Source organism: Carcharodon carcharias, chromosome 18 (genome assembly GCF_017639515.1).
Source record: "Carcharodon carcharias isolate sCarCar2 chromosome 18, sCarCar2.pri, whole genome shotgun sequence".
NCBI lineage: Eukaryota > Metazoa > Chordata > Chondrichthyes > Lamniformes > Lamnidae > Carcharodon > Carcharodon carcharias.
Window position 1 is genome coordinate 70,232,100 of NC_054484.1, and position 23,882 is coordinate 70,255,981.

Below are 23,882 nucleotides of genomic sequence, written 5' to 3' on the forward strand. Positions count from 1 at the left end.
CAGGTCCTAAAATGATATAATTGAATGTTGCATTGTTTTGCCAAATATTTTTGGATTAATAAAAGTAATCATTCTCCTTCCCTTATTGCAACTGCAGGCCCAAAGCCTAATCCATAAAAGTTTGTAAGCAGCAGAAATTGCAGAATTTAAATGTCTGAGCCTGTTGCCCAAGACTTAATCCCTTAAACAATTTATTCAGCTGCCTGCAATTAGACCAAGTGTGTGGTATTGACTGAAGTTTTGAGAGTGTAGGGTGATGCTTAATTTGAAACATAGTTGAAGTCCAAATCCTGTATAATCAAACTTTTAACTTTATTCGTATTTCAGAGTGGGCAGGGCTCATTGTCACACAACTTGGTTTTAGGGGTGTGCTGGCCTATATATCTTCAAACTTGTATCTGTGTATCATCCCAATAATTGGATTTGTGCAAGTATTTCACGGTCAGCTTCTCTGATTTATTGTTAAAATTTCATACCGTAATAAATGTTGCCATGTTACCAGTTGTTTTGATCAGGTGTAATACTTCTTTCATTTTCAAGGCCTTGATATTAAAAGTGAAGCATGTCAACGCTTTTTCCGTGATGGGCTCACAATTTCCTTTACAAAAATTCTAACTGATGAAGCTGTGAGTGGTTGGAAATTTGAGATCCATGTAAGTATTTTCTTTTTAGCTTGTGGTGAAATTTTCATTTTGTATTCATGAGGCTTGTATTTATTTTAGTAAATTATTGGAGTAAATAGAAAAGTATCAGGCTTTATCATTTACACTGAATTACCATTTAATTTAGTATTAAGCTGACTTTTTAAGCGTCTATGCAACCTTAATTGTTGCAAGTATTTTCTTCAGCTTCACATACAAATTCATAATACTTGATATCTCAAAAAAGGCAACCCTTAGCAGCTGTCACAGGCTTTCTTTCTCTATTCCCATAAATACGTCATTCTAAATGAACTTTTGCTGCGTGGAATAGCATTTTCCACTGTTCGTGTTCATAGAAAATTCTAATCTGTTTAATTGATGGTTTACTAGTTTTCAAATGCATTTTGAGAGGATAGTCAAGGAGTGTGAGGATAAATTTGAAAGCATGTGCAGGTACTGATGCAGAGGTGCAGATTCAAAATTCTTTGCACGTATAGCTAGATAAAGCCACAAAATATAATTTGGGGTTTAATAAATAGGGGTAAACAGTACAAATATAAATAGATTACAATAGATTTACACAAGGCAATGTTTGGACCACACTTCGTCATGTATATGGTTTTGGGTGCTGCATGATGGAAAGCATAATAAAAACCATATCCTGCCAAATTCGTTGGGATAAATTTCTTTTGATTGAATGTCTAAAAGATTCTTAATGATTTCCTGGGAGATGAAATGGAAAGCTGCTTGATCCCATAGTTGCAACCAAAGGAGGAGAGGAGGTCAAGCAAGATAGCCTAGATGTTGACCCACTCCAGCAGTGACGAAAAGACCTGTCAATATGAATCATGTCTGGAAGTTTGTAGAAAAGTTCTTGCCTTACTGGGTGGGTGAACAAAAGTAGGATTTTCGATTCTTTTCCAGTTCTTCACTGTTGCTAAATTCAGACTGCTTATCAGGCATCCAGTGCTGGATGAGTGGAAATTTCCCCCAATTAAATATTGGGAAGACTGAAGCCATTGTTTTCAGAACTCCTTCAAACTTTGTTGCCTAACTACTGACTCCATCCCTCTCCCTGGGAACAATTAAATTAAGCAGGTCTGTTTGCAACCTTGGTGTCACATTTGATCCTAAGTTGAGCTTCTGACCTCTCAATTGTGCCACCTCAAAGACTTGCCTATTTCCACCTCCCATTATATCACCCTGCCTCAGCTCATCTGCTGCTGAAACCTTTATGCATGCTTCCTTACCTCAAAACTTATCTATTCCAACACGTTCCTGGCTGGTGTCCCACATTCTACCCTCCATAAACTTGAGGTCATCTAAAACTCTGCTGCCTGTTCTCCAATAACCCCTGTGCTCACTGACATACATTGGCTTCTGGTCAAGCAGCATCTTGATTTTAAAATTCTCATTATTGTTTTCAAAATCCCTCCATGGCCTTGCCCTTCTTTAATCTCAGTCTTCATTAACCCCACAACTCTCTAAGTTTTGGCACCCCTCTAATTGTCAAATGTGTTTGGCTCTTAACTGCTCTCTGCACTGGCATAGCAAGCCGCTCAGTTCAAGGGCAATTAGGGATGGGCAGCAAATGCTGGCCTTGCCGGTGACGTCCGCACTCCATGAAAGAATGAAGGGAAAAAGAACCACTTTGATATCTGCACTCTTCTAATTTTATCGTCTTGTGCATTCCCACTTATAATTGCTCCACATTGGTGGCTGAGTCTTCAGTTACCTAGGCCCCAATTCTGTCCTTATACCTCCCCCACTTTACCTTGCTTTCCTCCTTTAAGATGCTCCTTAAAACCTACTACTTTACCCAAGCTTTTCATCATCTAGCCTAATATCTCCTTCTGTGGCTGTCATATTTTGTCTTATGCTCTTATGAAGTGCCTTGAAATGTTTTGTTACATCAAAGATAAATATAAATAGCTGTTTGCAGAAGCTTACTCTTTCCAGTTCTTGGGCTTCCACCAAGATTCAGTTGAGAGAGTTTCTTGGGGGTAGTTGATGCATATAACAAATGTTTGTCATGTGGCTGCTGAAGATGAATACTAAATTTGATGCTTGAGACCCCACTTAATGCGCTTGAGACTTATTGCAGAGGAACTACCCATACAAGGGGTCTTGCACTTAGCCTGATGTGACACTGTTTCGTCCAAGTACTTTGTCATAGTGATAGACTTTGAGTTTGCAACACCTTTGTATTTAAGCTTCAGGATTCTTTATACCCAATAATAAAAACAAAATGCTTGAAATAATCAGCAGGTGAGGCAGCATCTGTGGAGAGAAACAGTTAACGTTTGAAGTTGAGTGACCTTCCATTGGGTTTGTTCAGCATTTTTCATTTTTATTTCAGAATTCCAGCATCCACAGTATTTTGCTTTTGTTCCATGAAAACCAACAATTTTTTCTTTGGACTGGACTTTGGCCATTTTACTGAAGTTATAATCAGAGCTTTTATCTGTTTAGATGTAAAGGCTGAAATTTGGTTTCGTTTATTGTGAAATGTTTTATTGACTGCAGAACTTGACGTTCTATATAGATGTAACAAATTCCAATTGAAATGTGTTTTCCTTTTCATTAGGTGATAACTAAATAGCCATAGTTAAATAGAACTTAGCAAGCTGTTTTGCATGGTGGATAGTGAAAATAACTGGTTCCTTGGGAACAAGAATGTAATGGGAAAGCTAGAGCACCAGGTACCAGTGCTATAGCCAAGCACATAGTTTCTCTTACTTTAAGGCAACTGCACGCCAAAAAATATCACTTCAACTATATAGTTAAAGTTTGCATGTATAATCTTAAGCACTTGCATGGTATTACATTTTATTCACAGCCCAGAACAGGCTATTTGACCCAACAGGTTAATGACTGTGTTTATATTACACGTGAGCCGCCTGTAACCTGTTCTGTATTTTTCTCCTTTGTGTTAATTTGGCTCTCCCCTTAAATGTACCTCTGCTGGTTGCCTCAGTTACTCCTTTTGGTAGTGTGTTACATTGTCTGGGTAAAGATGCTTCTCCTGAATTGCATATTGGATTTATTAGTGGCTATCTTAAATTCATGACCATGATTTATGCTCCATGCAAGTGCAAACATCTTTAAGCGTACCCTATCAATCCCTTTATCATTTTCAGCCTCTATCAGGTTACCCCTCAGTTTTCTCTTCTGAAGAAAAGAGCCTGAGCCACTTCAGTCTTTTCAAATAGGTATAACCACACTTCTGATATTCCAGGAAATCATCTTTGCCTCTTCTCTGGTGTTTCTGTATCTTTTTTATATGAAGATCAGAACTGTTCACATTACCGCATGTGGCCTAACCAAGCCTTTGTATAAGTTTAATGTAACTTTGATTTCAACTCTCTCCCTCTAGAAATGAACCCCAGTACTTGGCATTTTTATGTCCTTGTTAACCTGTGTCCTAATTTTCAGTAATTTGTGTATCTCTACCAATGTTCCCTCTAATTTCCCTTGCTATGCACAGCCCATTTCTTGAACTGCTGCAGGGCTGCTGCTTGTGCATAACCTGTTTGCCTTCCTGCACGGCGCATAGCCAATTGTTGCATTTGGCTATAATGGTCATGCACCTGCGCAGCTTAGAGGGAATGTTGATCTGTTTCCCTGGATCATTCTGCACTCCTAAATCATTTAGACACTTATTTTCCAAGGAGCATACAGCTGCCTTATTCTTCTTAGTAAAACGTACCATATCACATTCAACTTTATTCCAATTCATTTGCCATTCAAACACCGATTCTGCAAGTTTATTAATATTGTCTTGTATATTGTCACAGCCCTTCCCTTTATTAACCGGATCATTCAATTTGGTGTATTCTGTAAATTTTGAAATTGTACTTTAAATTCTCAAGTCTGAATTTTTTTACATAAATGGGGAACTTCAATGGCCCCAGCACTGATCTTTGTGGAAAACCCATTCCAATCATTTGTCAGTCTGAGTAACTACCTTGAACCTGCCCCTGTTTTCTTTTTATGGCAACTTGCTACCCATTCTGCTATCTCCATGTGCTCTAACTTTAGCCATGAGTCTATTATGCAGTATCATATCAAAGGTGTCTTGAGAATTCAGATATGTTACATTTATTGCGTTACCCTTGTCTACCCTGCTACTTGAAGTTTTACGCTTATTTTGTTCTATTTCAGCTGCTGTATGTTGAGGCTGAACAAGTGGAAAGAATTGTCTAAGATCCTATTTAAAATCAGTGCTGCACTGCCAAATTAATAAAGAAATTTGCTGTCCTATTGAAAACTAATGCATTGATTTTTGTTTTGTATATTAAATGTGCTATTTTTAAATCTAGGTTGGTGCCAAAAACTTTGCATCGTATAATTTAATTTGATTATTTTGTATTGTATATGTTGCAAACACATGCAGTGACTGCATGATTGCGTTCATAACTCTATAATGAAAGATGGAGTGGTGATACTGATAATATTACTATTTTGTCTTTAAGTTTTTGAGTGCTCCGAATTTTATTCTGCCTGAATTTTGCACATAAACATGAAAGCAGATTTGTAGAGATGGATGCCTACTTTAGTATAACAGGTGGAAAAATCATTAAATTATTTGCTCTCTGTTTGAAGTCATTGCTTCAATGCTCGCTAGTGTATTGTAAGAACATACAGATATTAGCTGGAGTAGACCTTATGGCCCCTGAGTCTGTTCTGCCATTCAATATGATCGTGGCAGATCATCGGCCTGAACTAGACTTTCCTTCCTGCTCCTCACCTCCCTTGATTCCCTGAGAGGTCACAAAACCTGTCTATCTCAGCCTTAAATATATTTACCAATGGAGCACCTGCAGCCATTTGGGGTAGAAAATTCCCAAGATTCACAACCTTTGAAGAAATTTCTCCTCATCTCTGTTCTAAATGATTGGCTCCTTTTCCTGAGACTCTGCCTTCGTGTTCTAGATTCCCAAGCCAGGGGAAACAATTTCTGTCTCCCTCTGTCAAACCCCTTCAGAATCTGTATGTTTCAATGAGATAGCTTCTCGTTTTACTAAACTCCAGAGAATATAAGCCCAATTTATTCAACCGCCCATCAAAAGACAATCTGCTCATCCCAGGACCCATTCTCGTGAACCGTTGCTGCATCATTTCCAATGCAAGTATAACCACCTTCAAATAAGGAAACCAAGCTAAATGCAGTAGCCCAGGTGTGGACTCAGCAAAGCCCTGTACAATTATAGCAAGACTTCCTTCCTCTTCTGTTCCAATTTTCCTTGTAATTAAGACTAACATGTCATTTGCCTTCCTAAGTGCTTCTAGAACCTGCATACTAACATTGTGTTCCTTGTATGAGTATGCCCAATATCAACATTTACAGATTTCATGCCTTTAAAAAATATTGTTTTCTATTCTTACAACCAAAGTGAAAAACCTCACTCCCCCACGTAATATTCCATCTGCCACCTTGTTGCTCAATCGTTTAACCTGACTATATCACTTTGCAGCCTCTCTCTGTCCTCCTTGAGGTTCACATTTCCACCAAGCTTTGTATTGTCAGCAAGACGAGATACATTTGGTCTCTTCTATCTAATGTAACACCAAGTGGCTTTTCAGAAGTATATTTTTGAAAACATTTAGGAAAATTATATTCATGTGCACAGTAAAAATGCCAATGAGATATTCACTGGAGCTTCAGGGAATTAAAAATCCATTTTGCTATTGTTTGATTTCAATTGCTATCACCAGGTCCAAGCATAATGTAAATTTTCACAACCTCAATATAAAAAAAAAAGGCTTGATGCAAGCACATCATATTTGTATACATTGAAGTATCTTTTGATCTACACACCTAGATCTTGAATTGATCAACTTGACAGGCCTACAATAAAAATTAAGGCAAAATAAATCTGATGCTCACCCCACCCCCCCCCACTTCTCAATCCCAGCTCTTCTGTTAATTCTTAAATCAAATATTATATTACCATCTAGGCTAATTTTAAATGACTGTTTTAATTATTTCCCTTTGTGCTCATCCATATTATAATGTTACACGGATGTGGAAATACTCATCCTTACCAATAATGACTTTCCCAGAAGATGATGAACACCCCTAATGGTGTTTTGTTTGTGAAGTAGATGGGAAAGCTATAGGTCTGAAAAAATGTTAGAGGGATGCAAAATTTATTGGCTCCAGTTTTTTTTAATTAAAAAGCTTGTGTTATACATGCCAGAAATTCAACACTAAGTACTTGATTGGATTAGTTTAATCAGTTCTTTTCAAAATTACTTGGGGAAGCACACAAAAATGAATTGTACGCTGGGTTTTAAAATTTACCTTTATTTCTCCAATAGCACAAATATTGCATTATTGCATTGAGAACATCAATACCAATACTATTGATGTGCTTTCAATCTATAGCTGAAGATGGAGGCGTTGTTCTCAAGTAATTTATGTTAATAGGTGTGCTTCTGTGATCCTAGTGGTTTTTCCCCCTAGTTACTTGTACTATCACACCTTTTACCTCATCTTGCTCAAACAGTGTAACTTGATTTTTAAGTGAGGCAAGCATTAGCATGCAGCCCAGTGATACTTAAGTATAGAGGAATAAAAGATTAGTTGTGAAAATTTTGTTTACCCCACAGACAAAAACTTTGCAGCTCTGAATTGGAACCAAGATCAGAACCTACCTTTGGGGCTTGTTACTAATCAGGGATGAATATGGATACTTGTCAGTATGAAGTAGGAGCCGGGCTGAGCAGCTAAATATGTATTGGCTCCATTTCAATAATATTGTGAACTTTAAACAAAAAGTGATGAGCTTTAAGAAGAATTCGTAGCATTGTAGGTTGGCCAAACTGGATTGCGTAGCATGTTAACAGCGTATCTTCTTCCATCAGTATATTGTATTGCTCAGTCTGAGCCTTAGTATGTCTGACTGGAGTTGGAATTGAATTATCTTTTCACTGATGTAATCCATCATGATGTGCATTGTTACTGAATATTTTGCATGCAAATAGTACAATTGATATTTTTCTTCCCTTTCAAGAGGTGTATTATAAATAATACTCATCGGCTCATAGAACTGTGTGTGGCCAAGCTGTCCCAGGACTGGTTTCCCCTTCTTGAACTCCTTGCCATGGCCTTAAACCCTCACTGCAAATTCCATATCTACAATGGTACACGCCCCTCTGAGACTGTTCCTGCAGGAGTCCAGCTGGCTGAAGATGAACTCTTTGCTCGACCACCTGACCCGCGCTCACCAAAGGTTTGGAGAATCTGCCATTTTTGTTGTGCTTAATGGGATTTCACTATAAATTAGCTTTTGTTGCAGTTTATTATGAGCATTATTATAGTGGTATATAAAGGTGTAATTGTGCACCTTGGAACTGTGATGTTGGATTAATTTATGTCTAGAGGAGGCAAATCTTAACCCTTTAATGCCATCAGCATATTTCCTGGAAGCACACTTTTACTTCAAGCACCATGTGGGTGTCAAACATGAAAATATATTTTGAAGAAACTTCAGGTAACTACAAGCTAAAAAAGCACACATTCATTTTAGTGCACATCTGTTAAAACCTCTGTACAATATTGATTTAGCCACTTACTTTTATTACTCTACTACTAATCTGGACCATTATACTGAGTTCCTCAGGGTAGTGTCTTCGGTCCCACTATCTTCAGTTGCTTCATCAATGACCTGCCTTCCATCATAAGGTCAGAAGTGGGGATGTTTGCTGATGATTGCACAATGTTCACCATTCGCGACGACTCAGATACTGAAACAGTCCATGCCCAAATGCAGCAAGACCAGTACAATATCTAGGCTTGAGCTGACAAGTGGCAACTAACATTCACGCCACACAAGTCCCAGGCAATGACCACCTCTAACAAGGGAGAAACTAATCATCACCCCTTGACGTTCAATGGCATTACCATCACTTATTCTCTCACTAGCAACATCCTGGGGGTTACTATTGACAAGAAACTGAACTGAACCAACCATATAAACACTGGCTACAAGAGCAGGCCAGAGGCTTGGAATCTTGCAGTGAATAGCTCACCTCCTGACTCCCCAAAGCCATTTAAAAGACACAAGTCAGTAGTGTGATGGAAATTGCCTGGGTGCAGCTCCAACAACATTCAAGAAGCTTGACACTATCCAGGACAAAGCAGCCCACTTGATTAGCACCCCATCCACAAACATTCCCTCCCTCCACCACCCATGCACAGTGGCAGTAGTGTGTACCATCTGCAAGATGCACTGCAGGAACTCAACAAGGCTCTTTAGACAGTACCTTTCAAAGCCACTACCAGTACCACCTAGAAAGACAAGGACAGCAGATGCATGGGAACACCACCGCATGGAAGTTCCCCTCCAAGCTACTCACCATCCTGACTTGGAAATATATTGCCGTTCCTTCACTGTCATGAGATCAAAATCCTAGAATTCACTCCTGAACAGCACTGTGGGTGCACCTACACTACATGGACTGCAGTGGTTCAAGAAAGCAGCTCTTCACCACCTCCAGGGCAATTAGGGATGGGCAATAAATGTTGACCGAGCCATCAGCACCCACATCTCCTGAATGAATAGAAGAAAACTGAACAGATGAAATTTTAAAGATCATAACTTGGATTTTGACTCCTAATTTCTCTGTAGGGTTGGCTTGTGGACCTTATCAACAAGTTTGGGACATTGAACGGATTTCAGATTCTACATGATCGATTTGTCAGTGGTTCAGCATTAAATGTTCAGATAATTGCAGCACTCATCAAGTAAGCAGATAGTTTTTGTTGTTTTAATCTATAAATGTGTAAGGATTAATGGGGAAGTGTTCAGTACATTTTTTTCATAATAAACAACAATGAGGAGTATTTAATATGCATAATCAGGGATACATTAAATATTTTGACCTGATTGATTACTTGAATGGGAAGTGTTGGTTCTGAGGGAAGCATGCTTTAGCAATACTAATAAATCAAAGGATGATCTTTACCATCCAGTACAGAATTCGAGATATCAGAGGGAGCTCTGCAGGCAGCAGAAATGCATGTCCTTTCTCATGAAGAATCTTAAAATGCAGCCATAATATCCCTTGTGTCCCGTAAATTGGCACATGACTTAATTGCAAGCAACATCTGTGACACTTAAATTACACCGAAGAATACTAACAACACGGGACTAATCTGCCAATAAATATGGAATTTGACAATATGAAGACAATTCTCAAGCCGTTAGTCTAGATTGCTTTGGACTGTCCAGCTCCATATAAGCAAAAGTGGGTTTTCTGTGGCAACCTTTAAATCAATCAGAAAGGAAAAGAAAATGGGTATAGGTGGGTTTCGATAGTCTATCAGTTGAAAGTTTGCTTTCCATAAGCTAGAAAATTATCAGTTGCTACTTCCAAATCATTGAGATTAATGAGACATCGCATTTGTTTTGAGAAGTGCTGAGAACACCATTTAAAAGTTCAGGAGTTGGAGCACCCTTCCAGAACATACGAATATGTGAATTAGGAGTAGGAGCCTCTCATGCCTGTTCCGCCATTCAATAAGATCGTGGCTGATCTGATTGTGACTTCCTGCCGACCCCCGATAACCTTTCACTCCCATGTTTATCAAAAATCTATCTACCTCTGCCTTAAAAATATTCAGACTCTGCTTCCTTTGCCTTTTGAGGAAGAGAGTTCCAGAGACCCTTGACCGTCAGAGAAAAAATTTCTCCTACTCTGTCTTTAATGGGTGACCCCTGATTTTTAAGCAGTGACACTTAGTTCTAGATCCTCCCTCAAGAGGAAACATCCTCTCCACAGCCACCCTGTCGCCTCTTAAACTCTTCTAAATCCAGTGGATACAAGCGTAGCTGTGCCACCTTTCCTCATTAGGCCACTTGCCCATTCCTGGTATTAGTCTAGTAAACATTTTCTGAACTGCTAACACATTTACATCCTTCCTTAAATTAAGAGACCAATGATGTATATGTTACTCCAGATATGGTGTCACCAGTGTGCTGTAGAACTGGAGCATAACCTTCATACTTTTATATTCAGTTCCCCTCACAACAAACGATAACGTTCTATTACCTTTCCTAATTTCTGGACCTGCATACTAGCCTTTTGTGATTCATATACGAGGACACCCATATCCCACTGAGTCTCAGAGCTCTGCATCTCTCACCATTTAGGTAATATGCTGCTTTTTTATTCCTCTTGCCAAGATGGACAATTTCACATTAGCCCACATTATACTCCATTTGGCAGATCTTCGCCCATTCATCTAACATATCTATGTCCCTTTGTGGCCTCCTTATTTCCTCTTCACTACTTCCTTTCCTATTTAACTTTGTGTCATCAACAAACTTAGCAACCAGATCCTTCAGTTCCTTCATCCAAATCATTTATGTAAATTGCAAAAAGTTGAAGCTCCAGCACTGATCCCTGTGGCACACCACACGTTACATCCTGCCAACCAGACAAAGACCCATTTATGCCGCCTTTGCTTCCTTTTAGCTGGCCAGCCAATTTGTTGCCCCATCCCCCGTGAGCTTTTATTTTCCACAATAACCTTTGATGTAGCTCCTTATCAAATGCCTTCACGAAATCGAAGTACAGTACATCCATTAGTTCCCCTTTATCCATAGCATATGTGACTCCTTCAAATTGGTTAAAAAGATTTCCGTTTCACAAAACCGTGTTGACTGTGGATGATTACCTTGAATTTTTCTAAGTGCCCTGCCATAACATCTTTAATCATGGCTTTAACATTTTTTCGCTATGAAAGATGTTTAGCTAACTGGCCTGTAGTTTCCTGCTTCCTGTCTCCCTACATTTATGAATAAAGGAGTTAAATTTGCTATTCTCCAGAGTAATGGAACCTTCCCTGAATCTAGAGAATTTTGGTAAATTAAACGCCATAACTCTCAAAATAAAGGAAAATACTGTGGATGCTGGAAATATGAAATAAAAGCAGCAATGAAGAAGAGTCATGCTGACTTGAAACGTTAACCCTGTTTCTCTCTCCACAAATGCTGTCAGACCTGAGTTTTTCCAGCATCAACTATCTCACTAGCCACTTCTTTTAAGACCCTAGGATGAAGTTTATCAGGGTCCAGGGATTTGTCAGCCCGCAGCCCCAACAGTTTGCTAAGTACCACTTACCTGGTGATTTTCTGGATCTCTTCCCTTCCATTTCGTGAATTACAGCTATTTCTGGGATGAAGCTATGGCTGGAAGCCCAAGCCCCCTCCTGCCATAGTTTTAGAATCTATATGTCTCAATGCTTCGAGAGCTCTGAAACAATTCTTGCACCCTCCCAAACTTGTGGAACTTCTTTGCCAATGCTTTCATGAACCAGGGCCTATCTTTGCCCCTGCACCAATACTTTCGTGCCACAGCAATCTCCTTCCAGTAGTCCACACCCAGTGTGCTCTTTCCCCAAAGCTCCCAGTCAACAGCACCCCATTTCCAATGTCAGGACCCCCTTTTCATTGGGTCTGCTGACTGATACACCACCCCCAATGATTCTGTGCGATAACAGCCCCATTTTACCGTTTTGATATTCCACAATCCCCTTCCCAGTTCTTGCCGCCCCTCCCAGTCTTTCCACATTACTGCACTCACCTCCATGTGCATCTAAGCCACCCTCCCACCATTTCTATGTCCCCAGGGCACTTGTGTGTTTTCATGCTCAGTCCTTGTCCATCCTTTCCTGAGTTCCTACAATTGCAGGAGCACCCTCTCAGAACTGCATTCACAACAAATATTCCTTTTCTTAACGCATCACTTCTTGCATTCCCATCCCTTTCCCACTCCCAAGTATTGCTGCACACCTAAATGTTAACATCCTTTAGCATGTCCTAGACTGCTTCAAAACAAGAAATAAAGTTAAGTTTTTTAAATTTATTCTTTCATGGGACCTGGGCATCACTGGCAAGGCAAGCGTTTGTTGCCCATCCCTAATTGCCTTTGAACTGAATGGCTTGGTAGACCGTTTCAGAAGGCAGTTAAGAGTCAAACACATTGTTGTTGGTCTGGGGTCACGTGTAGGCCAGACCGGGTAAGGATTGCAGATTTCCTTCCCTGAAGGACATTTGTGAGCCAGATACATTTTTATGACAATTGATGATAGTAACCATTATTGAGACTAGCTTTTAATTCTAAATTTTATTGTTAAGCTCATAGTTAAATAAATGTACAAACAAGTCGGCCAGGTGGACTTTGCATTTTTTGTCAAACTTCACCCGTGGACGGGATGAAATTTCCGTTATGAAATAAAATAAATACCTATGGACAGAATTTTTATCAGGTATATTTTCAGGTGATTGATTATGATGCATGGGCTTGGTTTTTTTTTTGCAGCTTTTTAAACCTTTATTTTAGCTTTTTCATGTCTGCAGCTTCCTGACGCAGCTGTCTGTCTTCAGGGAGCTTTCTGTCAACGCTCGCCCACAGAAATGTCATCGCCCGCTCTCTTCCCACGCCCTCCTCAGCAGTGCTCAGCTTTTCAGCGCACGTTTCACGCTAGCTGGCAGTTAATTAGCCAGCCAGAGTGAAATTGCATTTGGGGCCCATTTCCTGATCGCTCCCGGGTCCTTCAATCATGTACACCCACCAAAGGTAAAGTTCAGGCCATTGTAATACAGTCCCAAATGAATTGCTAAGACACTAATATTAGTGTCTTTCATTAATTCTTTCACTCATCACAGATTACTAATCCGAGTATTACAAATGTTAAATTGAATCAGCAGCAGATCCTCTGACATGCACTTTTTAATAATAAAGACTCTATTAGTAATAAGTATTAATAAGTAATATTTTAAGTATGTCAGTAACACAAAGATTATCATATTATTGTTTCTAGAAGCTTTCCCACCACTGAAGTTAAACCGACTGACTTGTAGTTGCTGGGTTTATCCTTATAACCTTCTTGAACAAGGGTATAACATTTGCAATTCTTTAGTTCACTGCACCACCCTAAAATTGCAAAATTTTGGCCAGTACCTCTGAAATTTCTGCCCTTACTTCCCAAAGCATGCTTGGATGGAACCCTCCTGGTGACCTTCCAACTTGATCTTTCTAAAACCTCCTTTATCAACTTTTTAACCCGTTCAGTATCTCAATTATCTCCTCCTCCACGATGAGTTTGGTACAGAAAGATGCAAAGTAGTCATTTAGCACCTCAGCTATGTCTTTTGCCTCCATGCTCTTTTTAGTCCTGACTTGGCCCCAGCCCTCATTTTTCTCCTCTTTTACTTTTTATATGGTCATAGAAGATTTTTGGTTTTCCCCTGTGTTATTGCCTGTCTCTTCTCGTACTCAAACCTCTCATTTCCTTTTTCACGTCCCATCTGAACTTTCTGTAACATGGTTAATGCAGAAAATAAGGAATTAGTAGTACATGTCTAGAACAAAGTCTTGTATGTTTGAGAGGCCAAAGTGGGTTTAAACAGGGTAGTTGAAAGTTTTTGCAGTTGTGCTGGCATGATTAAGAAACAATATGATCATTAATTTAGCTTTTGATGGTTTTGGCCCAGGTTTAAATTTAAATAAAGACTGCAGCCTCTGGCACGTGGAAATACAAAGGTAAAAATAGGATAATGGCCCACTGGGCCATTTATTTGAAACCAAGGTGTTGCAAACCACCTTTTGTCATAATTGCTACATTGTCATGTTTCTGGACTTTGTTTCCCTTAGGAAGTACGACTAAGTTGTACTTCCTAGGACACATAGCAGTCAGGAAAGTTAACTGGGAGTGACCCTTTATGTTGGAATGATGAATTTTTGTTGTCTCTTGTCAGCTGGACTAGAAATGATGACTCTGCTGTTTTATAACATTTTTTCTCTAGTTTAGAGGGAATAATTTTTTTGATGGATACTTCAATTAAACTGGAAAAATGTTTACATGTTGACTTGGGAACATGAGCCTTCCAGTATCCACACATTTATTTCAAAATGCCACTAATCAAGGTATAAACTATACAGAAACTTTAGAGAAGGGACTTGCTGAAAAATGGACTCACTTGCTACCTTGACCTGGCAAATCTCAACCTTGTTAGTGTATTCAGTCCTATTTAAAGGGAGCAGTATTTTTCTCTAAAATCTTTGATACAATTGGCATGGACTTAATGGGCTGAGTGGCGTTCACCTGTGCCATAATCACTCTAAAATAAATATTTTTGTGTCTTTGACTACACACCTCACTTATGAATCCCAAAACTCCCCAATACAAACTTTAGAAGATCAGTTTCTCAAGACTTTGTCAATTCACTTATTCATCACATGTCCCAGCATGTAGAAAAGTCCTTTTATCTGATTTTTTTTTCCTTGCTGCAATTTCCATCATTTTCCTGTGCTTCAGTGCCACTTTTAAAAAAAATTCAGCACGTACTAGCAGCACCTCTGTTCGCTGCTATTTTTTTTGAATGCAGGAGAGTCACTCCTTGAAGGTGCCAGATGCTTTAAATTTTCATAGTAACTATATCACATGACTCACTCTTCATCTTGTAACTGAACACAACCCTGTAAGCACAGTTATGCTGCTAGTGCATGATGATTGTACTGGAGGAAACGGAATAGCAATACAGTGAGTTCATGTCCTTCCTAATTCATAGCTGCAGCTTTCTCCTTAATAACACAAGACTTTCTGTCTTCCCAATTCAATGTTTAATAGCTGTCATTGATGAGGGGAGCAAGCCTTTTTAGGAAGCTTCATGTATGGGTGTCATTGAAAATATTTGACAGGTTTGCATAATCTTGTTATCTTCATATCCTTGCACTGACTAGTCATCTTCATTTGTTCAACTGCATATAAGTTCAGTTATTTTGTTCCAGACGTTGGAAGCTATCTTTTTGTGCATTTAGGCAACTCAAATTTGGTGACTTTTCCCCCCTTCAGTTGTGTATCCTTTCAGTTTCCTTGCCCAGCTGATTAATTTGAGAGCCATCCCTCCTTCATGCATTTTCAAGCTTTCGCTTTAGCAATTTGTGCCTCCATGTTTCAATCTGATATGAAATCAGCCTGGTACTTACAATGTGGAAAAGACAGTTTTGCATAGTAAGAGAAGTTGAGATAATTCAGCCTAATGCCTTTTACTTAATGGTCTTATTCCTCTTTAATGAAGACAACATTTAAATGCTGCTTTACTCTCCAAGGGATATGAGCACCCCAATCTCCAAAGAAAGCCATGAAAGTGTAAATTTTGCAGGATGAGAAATATCTGGAATGACCATCCAGGTACAATTCTATAGGCAAATACTTCAGAATAACTCAAGTTGAATGCTGTGATGGGGTGGGGGTGAGGAGTGGTCAGTAGATTACTAAAGAATGTTGAGTATAGGCAGCAGCGTTTTTATCATTGGCTTGTGATCTCAAGATAGATTGATGCTTTTTTTTAAAGGAGTGTGGATGAATCTTTTGTAACAGCATCAGTGAGAGTTGACTTTTGCTGGCAGAAAATTCTGAATCAGGATCAAATATGGGCGGCCCTTTCAAACTGTGTTTAATGAACTGTTTGGATTGTCTACCAGTTACCATGTTGTAAGCAGAGTTAATTCTGGATTAAGTAGTTCCATCTGCTTTCTGCCTCCAGCTGTGGAATTTTGTTTGGGTGACAGAATTTAAGTCAATTTACCTCTATTGCGCACATGTGACAAACTGTACAAAGTGGTCTAAACTACATCTGCCTATGACTTTACTGTTAAGAACTTTTCTCAGGTACCAGATGACGAGATTCTTGAGGTTACAGCAGAGTAATGGTCTGAGGTTTTCTGGCCAAAGCAAAATGTAGTTCACCTGTTATAACTTAATGCTTCTGAAAATTGTACCAGCTTGAACACACTTTTTCTATAATATATTTATTTTCCCCAGTATATCACTTGTCCCCTGTGATATTTCAAATTCAAACAAAACATAGTAAATGATTTTTGCAGGGAAATCCCTGAATTCCTGAGAAGTTTCAAAGTATTAATACTTGTGATAAAACATGGTGCTTGAAGCACTCGACAATTGAGATTGATTTTTTTAGGACAGATTTATCCAAATTTTTTCAGGAAGGAGAAGCTTTTCTTTCCACCTCCACATCCTCATAAGAACCTAACATTGCTAAACTGGTCCTAACAGTCACGCTGATGAAGAATTGCAGGTGGTGGTTTGCAGTTGTGAATTTGGGTGAACTAATAAAGGAAACTAGATTGTATTTTACAGAACCTCATTTCAAATTCAGGATTGACATGAGTTAGAAAACTGACCAGTTTTGATTGGAGAGGTGCAGGAGCATCTTCCTTGGGCTACAGGCAAGGCCTTGATAGTTTAAGAAATTCCAAACAGGACGATAACTTGCGTTGCGTGTCTGCCTGGTGGCTGTAGCTTTTGGAACTGTTTACATTAATAGACTTTCAAAAACCCTACAAAAAACACTTGAACATTCAGGGATTCAACATGAAATTCTATTGTTGGTCCTCATCAGCACCCAGCATGTGTGAAACTTGTTTGTAGAGTTTTCTCAAGACTTCAGAATCTTCATGCTTAGGTCTCCGCACTCATCTGAGCCTCTTAAGACAGTTAGTGGTTTACCAGGACCCAAATACACTGAGACAATTGCTAATATACCGTTACCCATCGGGCTTAGGTGAGAAAGTTGTTTGGCAAACACCAGTGAAATGCAACTTAATGAAATGTGCGATAAAAGCAGTTCAGGAAGGCAGCTCACCACCATCACAAGGGCAGTTGAGGATGGGCAATAAATGCTGGCCTAGCACATCCCATGAACTAATTTAAAAAGTGAAATGTTCATATGACTTCCGATTTCAGATACTCTTCTTTTGAGCAAACTTTTTTCTGATCATTAATGGGCATTTGGTTGGAATAATTTTCTTCTCAAAGGCAATTGCCCTTACCTTAATTTAAAGCTGAAGGTTTTGGAAATTTCAATCTCTGGACAGATTTATTTGGTGTTTTGATAGTTATTTTTGTCTCAAATTGTTTCATTTCAAGAAATTATGTTTTATGTGTCACTGCACAGTACTTCAGTTTAGTTGAATGCTGCACAATGTGAACTGTTCAACTAAAAGAAATATATACAGTTGAATTGGTGCGCTTTCCACTTCTTGTACCAACATTGAATAGTTTTGAGAGAATTGCATCTGAGACAGCTGTGTGGAATAACAAAATATTGTTACTTGGATCTGATAGATCAAGTTGAGAGCACTTGACTGCTTGTCTCACTCTTTATACCCACCTTCAACATGTTTTGCTAATTTGAAATAATTTGTTGTGCGTGATATTGAATGATAATTACCACCCATAGGTAGGATGTGCCTTATTTTGAATATAGTTTCTGTCACATCATGTTCAGTTCTTATTTTGACCTGATGCAATTTGGCACCTTTATTTTCTCATCTCCTGGTTCAGTTTATTCAGTTTTAATTTCTAGTCAGAAATTGAAATGTTCAGAGTGAGCCTTTCCTACACACTGGAATGGAGAAAACTAGCAAGCAGAGATCATCACTGTTCCTAACTCGTAAAGGAATTGTGTCACATGTCGATTCTGCTATATGCAGGCTGGACTTGAAATAATCTTAGGTAACATTGCTGAAACTGTGTGCTGATTTAGTTACTTATTACTGGTGAATTTGACTTTTGTGAAATGCAAAATTGTTTGAAGCTTTTTGGCTTTCAGGTTTTCATTTGTATGAAGGCATTATATTTAATAGAAGCATAGAATGGTGACAACGTGTATGCTAATATATATATATTTTTAATGCTCTACAGACCTTTTGGACAGTGTTATGAATTTCTTACCTTGCATACAGTGAAGAAATACTTCCTTCCAATAATAGAAATGGTTCCGCAGTTTCTAGAAAATCTAACAGATGAGGAGCTGAAAAAAGAAGCGAAGAATGAAGCCAAAAATGATGCTTTATCTATGATAATTAAATCACTGAAAAACTTAGCATCACGGGTTCCTGGGCAGGAGGAAACGGTCAAAAATTTAGAAATATTTAGGTTAAAAATGATTCTAAGGTAATTATGCTACCTTTTATTGGATTTTTATTGAAATAATTTGTGGTTCTTTGTTATAATTTAACTTTGTTATTTATAGGTTGTTACAAATTTCATCTTTTAATGGAAAAATGAATGCACTAAATGAAGTTAACAAGGTGATTTCCAGTGTCTCTTATTATACTCATCGTCATGGCAGTCCTGAAGAAGAAGAATGGTTGACAGCAGAAAGAATGGCAGTAAGTAGTAAAATTGCTTCTTTATCCTACAAGGAAATATAGTTTTATGTATGATTTTTGCAACTGGATTTTGAATGTCTTAGGTCAATTTACTTTATATTATGTGCTCTGTTTGACTTAAGTATTCAACTTTGGAAGCGATAGAAATTTCTTCTAATATTTGTAGCCTGTTTTAGAAATGTCTGAAGACCAGAACAATATTGACCCAAGATAATTGTAGGCATATAGGTTTGCAAGTTGGAGAGGAATGGAAAAAAATGTAGAATGCGATTTGTTTTTCTTGTCACTTAATTTCCAGTGTAGTTAATGAAGAACAGCTCTTATCTTTGCTTTTCCACATTCAGTTGATACTTTCTCTACACTGGTGCTCAAGAGCATCTCAACCTCCACGTTGCACTTAACACATGCTGCGTATACATTCTTTGCTGCAATTTTGTTCTCCTTATGTGAGAAATGTGCTGAATTGGTGTATATTCTATTTCTTTGATAACTTCCAGACCTGGGTGGTGAGCAGTCTTCAGTGTTCAAAATTTGTTGCAATCTTGAAAATGTGGTTCACCGATGGTCCTGAGGTTTTCAGTTTAGAAAAGCAGATTTTCATATATTCTGAAAAATTTCAACTTTAAAAATGTTGTCTTTGCTATTAATATGTTTGAAATAATGTGATTGTCTTGTTTCTATATTCCTTTACTATTTGTAGGAGTGGATTCAACAAAACAACATCCTGTCAATTGTGTTGCGTGACAGTCTACATCAACCACAATATGTTGAAAAATTAGAGAAGATACTTCGCTTTGTTATTAAAGAAAAAGCACTCACCCTTCTAGATCTTGACAACATTTGGGCAGCGCAGGTGAGGAAATAAACAGCATTCAATCAGGTTGTTTTGTGCTATCCTATTTGCATGTGTTTTGTGTTAAAATAACAATGGATTTTTTGAAGATGTTTTAAATGATTTTCACTTTCAAATGATTAAATTTATTGTGAAGTGCAGAGAAAAAGAATTGAGCATAATTACTTTTGAGAGAATTATATTGCTAAACTTCTTTCCTCAAATGCTTACATTTATTTAGGTATTTGTACATATTAACAATGCTCATGTTATGTAACTTGATAAGTGGTTCAAACATTTTCATTTGTATAAAGTAAGTCGGAAAGGTCACTGCCATTTTCTAGCTTTCTCCTTCCCATAGCATCTTTCATGCAATCGCAGGAAGTGTAACACCTGCCCCTTAACCTCCTCCCTTCTCACTATCCAAGACACCAAACACCACCTCCAGGTGAAGCAGTGATTTACTTGCCCTTCTTTAAATTTAGCCTACTTTATTCAGTGCCCAGAATGTGGTCTCCTCTTCATGGGGAGGCAATGGCATTGTGGCATTGTCACTGGACTGGTAACCTGGAGAACCAGGGTAATGCTCTCGGGATCTAGGTTTGAATCCCACCACAGCAGATGGTCGAATTTGAATTCAATTAAAAGAATTAAAAGTCTAATGATGACCATTTGTTGATTGTCATAAAAACCCATGTGGTTCACTAATGTCCTTTTGGGAAGAAAATCTGCTGTCCTCACCTGGTCTGGCCTACATGTGACTCCAGATCCACAGTGTGGTTGACTCTTAAATGCCCTTTGAAAGCAAGTCACTCATTTGTATTAAACCACTAGAAAGTCAATAAAAAAGAAATGAAATTGGGCAGACCTCCAGCCATCGATCTAGACACTGGAATTGACAACGGCACATCCATCCCTGTATTGCTATTCCTTCACTGGCGCTGGGTCAAAATCCTAGAACTCCCTAAGAGCATTGTGGGTGTACCTACATAACATGGACTGCAGCGGCTCAAGAAGTTATCCCTGCCACCACCTCAAGGACAATTCGGACTGGGCAATAAATGCTGGCTTAGCCAGCGGCACCCACATCTCATAAGTGAATGAAAAAATATTGGAGAGACAACGCAGACTGGGTGACAGCTTTGTGGAACATCTTTGCTCGGTCCGCAAGCATGACCCCGACCTTCTGGTCGCTTGCCATTTTAATTCGCCATCTTGCTCTCGTGCTCACATTCCTGTCCTTGACCTAATACAGTGTTCTAGTGAAGCCCAATGCATGCTGGAGGAACAGCACCTCATCTTCTGATTCGGCACTTCACAGTCTTCAGGGCCCAACATTGAGTTCAACGACTTCAGGCTGTGAACTCTGTGCTCCATTTTGAATTTCCTCCCCTCCACCTCCAAGTGCCAGTCTGTATTTTGTTCTCATGCCTTTGATTTCAGGCATCGCTGACCCTTTCTTTGCTATGAACACCTTCTGCTATTTTGCTTTAAGACAGTGCTGACCTTCATCCTGCTCTTAATACCTACTCTGGATCAAAGCTTTAGACTTTAATACTATCACTAGCATTCCCTTTGTCTTGTGTTCCATGACACCTTAGTCACTCAATCTCTCCTGCCCTCTAACTATCCCTGACCTTCTATTTTGCTCCACCTCCCCCCAACAGCATTAAAACCCATCACATTTCTCTGAAGAAGAGTCGTAAGGACTCAAAACATAACTCTGTTTCTATCTCCACAGACGCTGCCAGACTTGCTGAATTTTTACAGCATTTTCTGTTTTTATTTCAGATTTCTAACATCTGCAATATTTTGCTTTTATTTTAACATAAATTCTTGGAATTATGTATGAGGTACATGCCCCTATAAGAGGAAATTGTGCACTCCATGTTGGACAAGCATGAATGCTACAGATAGATATATATCAATTTTAATTTGGACTCTCTTGAGCACAGTGATGGGCTTTCATGTTGTCAGACAATTAGTTGATGGGGGAAAAAAATAAAATAACTTGTCACTGTTTCACCGTTTTTGTTAAGGTAGTGATTATGTTGATATCAGGGTCAGGATTTTCTCCCAAGGGCTCTTGAAATTTTCTTGAGGGCTGCTTTGATTTTCAGTGTCTCCTTTTTCATACTTAATAACTTCCTTATTAGCTGATATAGTCACGTAGTAACATTACCTCCTGAATTTGTTGTTTTTTTTAGGGTTTCCTTCTTTAGGTTGATAAGGCAGCACAGTGTGTGTGCGTGTGCGCTTCTGTGTGCGCCTCCATGTGCAGCTCCTTCTAACATTTAATTGCAAGCAATTAGTATTTTCCAGCATTCTTTGCTTTTGTTTTGCCAATTTCAAGTTTCTGTTCCCTCAATATTTCTGTGTAAAGTGAGTATTGACAAACACTTAAGGATACTGACTTCCAAAGGTCCACTGTGCACACAGATTAATTTTGCAGCTCCAAGCTAATCATCTTATAATGAATGGTTCAATTCACATGTAGTTCGCACTTCAGTTGCTTTTCCCAAGCTAATTCACCTCCTCGCATGATCATCCATATGTTAATGGATCTTCGTGCTTTAATGAGACATGGGTTGTTAACTCATTAACTGTAGCCCCCCCAAATTCATACTTTTTGCAATGGATGTTTTAAAGTCTATACACAAATTTAGAAAGAGATGAAGGTATATTAGCTGTCCAAATTATCTTTAATAAATTTCCCCAGTCTGATAGACTGGGTGAAGCTATAATTCAATTACTACATTTAGGTTTAACAGAAAATGACTTTGAATTCAATAATGAATTTTATCTCCAAATCAAAGGCACAGCTGTGAGTAAGTTATTTGCCCCAACCTATGCTAACATACACATGGCAGAGTGGGAACAGTGTGTTTAAAATTGTTCTAGGTTCCCTATGTGTTACTACAGATATTTGGATGACAAATGGAGCATTTGGCCTCACACAGAAGCAGAATCAATACCCTCAATAATCATCACACCTCTATTAAACTTAATACTTTCCTTGTGTCTTGTGGCTTTAATTTCTTGGACACAACAGTATCTAAATGACACAAGAAAACAATAGGCATAAGCTAATAAAAGATTTTTTTCAAACTGACTGGCACGCGCACAAGTGTACGCGCACACAGCCATTACCCTAAACATCCTGAAGATCTTTTCTGGAGAACATCATTAAAGATTTGGTCACCTACACCCCATTTACAGGTCACTACTCTGGGTGTGGTGTTTGCTCTGAAATGCAGGGACAGACACTGTATGGATTTGTTGATTGAAAAAAAACCACTGAGCCTAAAATAGCTAATTTACCTAGTTTATCTAACCCCCAACTATAAGCGCCAAAGAAAAACCCTAATTTATCTAGGTTATCTAAGTTTAATAGCAGAAGCCATTTCGTACCTCCCTTCAAAATGGCCTCATCTCAAAGTTGATGGCCACAGTGGGACCAGCCAGAATAATTGCTCCAGTTCCAGCTTCACCTATCGCAGGTTCTCCCTCTCCAGCCCTTACTGCTCCTGCAATCATAGATTCTGTCCCTTGAGCGGCAAATGTGGGAGAGAGAGAACCTATGGCTGGAGCAGTGTGAATGAGACACAGACAGAATCTGTGATTGGAAGAGCAGCTCCTTGCAGCTTCTGTTTCTTTCACAAATAGGGTGGCCATTCTCTCAGTTGGGACCCCAGTCATTGGTTTTTTGCGGGCTTTGGGGCTTTCAGGGATGAATTTGCCTGCCAGTCCTGTGCATTTTGGACCCTGGTTAACATGTAGGACAGTAGGCAAGTAAAAAGGAAAGAAAGTGGGCATATTTAGAATCCTTTACATGATGGCACATCTCACAGCCTTTGACATGGTATAACTTTAGAAGTGCAGTTGCTGCTAAGTGAGTATATTGAAATAGCGAACGAAAAATAAGCTAAATAATCTTTTCTTAGTGTTGTGGTTTAAGAAACAATATTTTCCAGAATACTGGAATAACTCCATGCTCCTGGGAAGACAGACCAAGCTTTGGTTAAGCAAAGCTTAATCAGAAGAACAGAGGGCATCCAACATTGGAACACTCTCTTAGTGTTGTACTGAAGTATCAGACCAATAGTTAATAAGGAAAATGAAAAGAGTCACCTTTTGTGATCTCATATTGCCTGAAAAAAAAAACTCATCAGCCAAAAAGGTACTTTGTTTAGGTG

At 38.8% G+C, this 23,882-nt stretch overlaps 1 protein-coding gene across 3 annotated transcripts in view; it reads left to right on the top strand.

Annotated features, from left to right (window-relative positions):
- The window catches only part of usp9 (ubiquitin specific peptidase 9), a 353,775-nt gene that overhangs the window by 136,989 nt on the left and 192,904 nt on the right, over positions 1–23,882 (top strand). For all 3 annotated transcript variants that reach the window (XM_041210976.1, XM_041210979.1, XM_041210975.1), the window contains 6 exons: positions 541–653; positions 7,661–7,879; positions 9,278–9,393; positions 18,385–18,636; positions 18,716–18,854; positions 19,555–19,707. In XM_041210976.1, the coding sequence (XP_041066910.1) occupies positions 541–653; positions 7,661–7,879; positions 9,278–9,393; positions 18,385–18,636; positions 18,716–18,854; positions 19,555–19,707 (992 nt within the window). The remainder of the gene's footprint in view (positions 1–540; positions 654–7,660; positions 7,880–9,277; positions 9,394–18,384; positions 18,637–18,715; positions 18,855–19,554; positions 19,708–23,882) is intronic.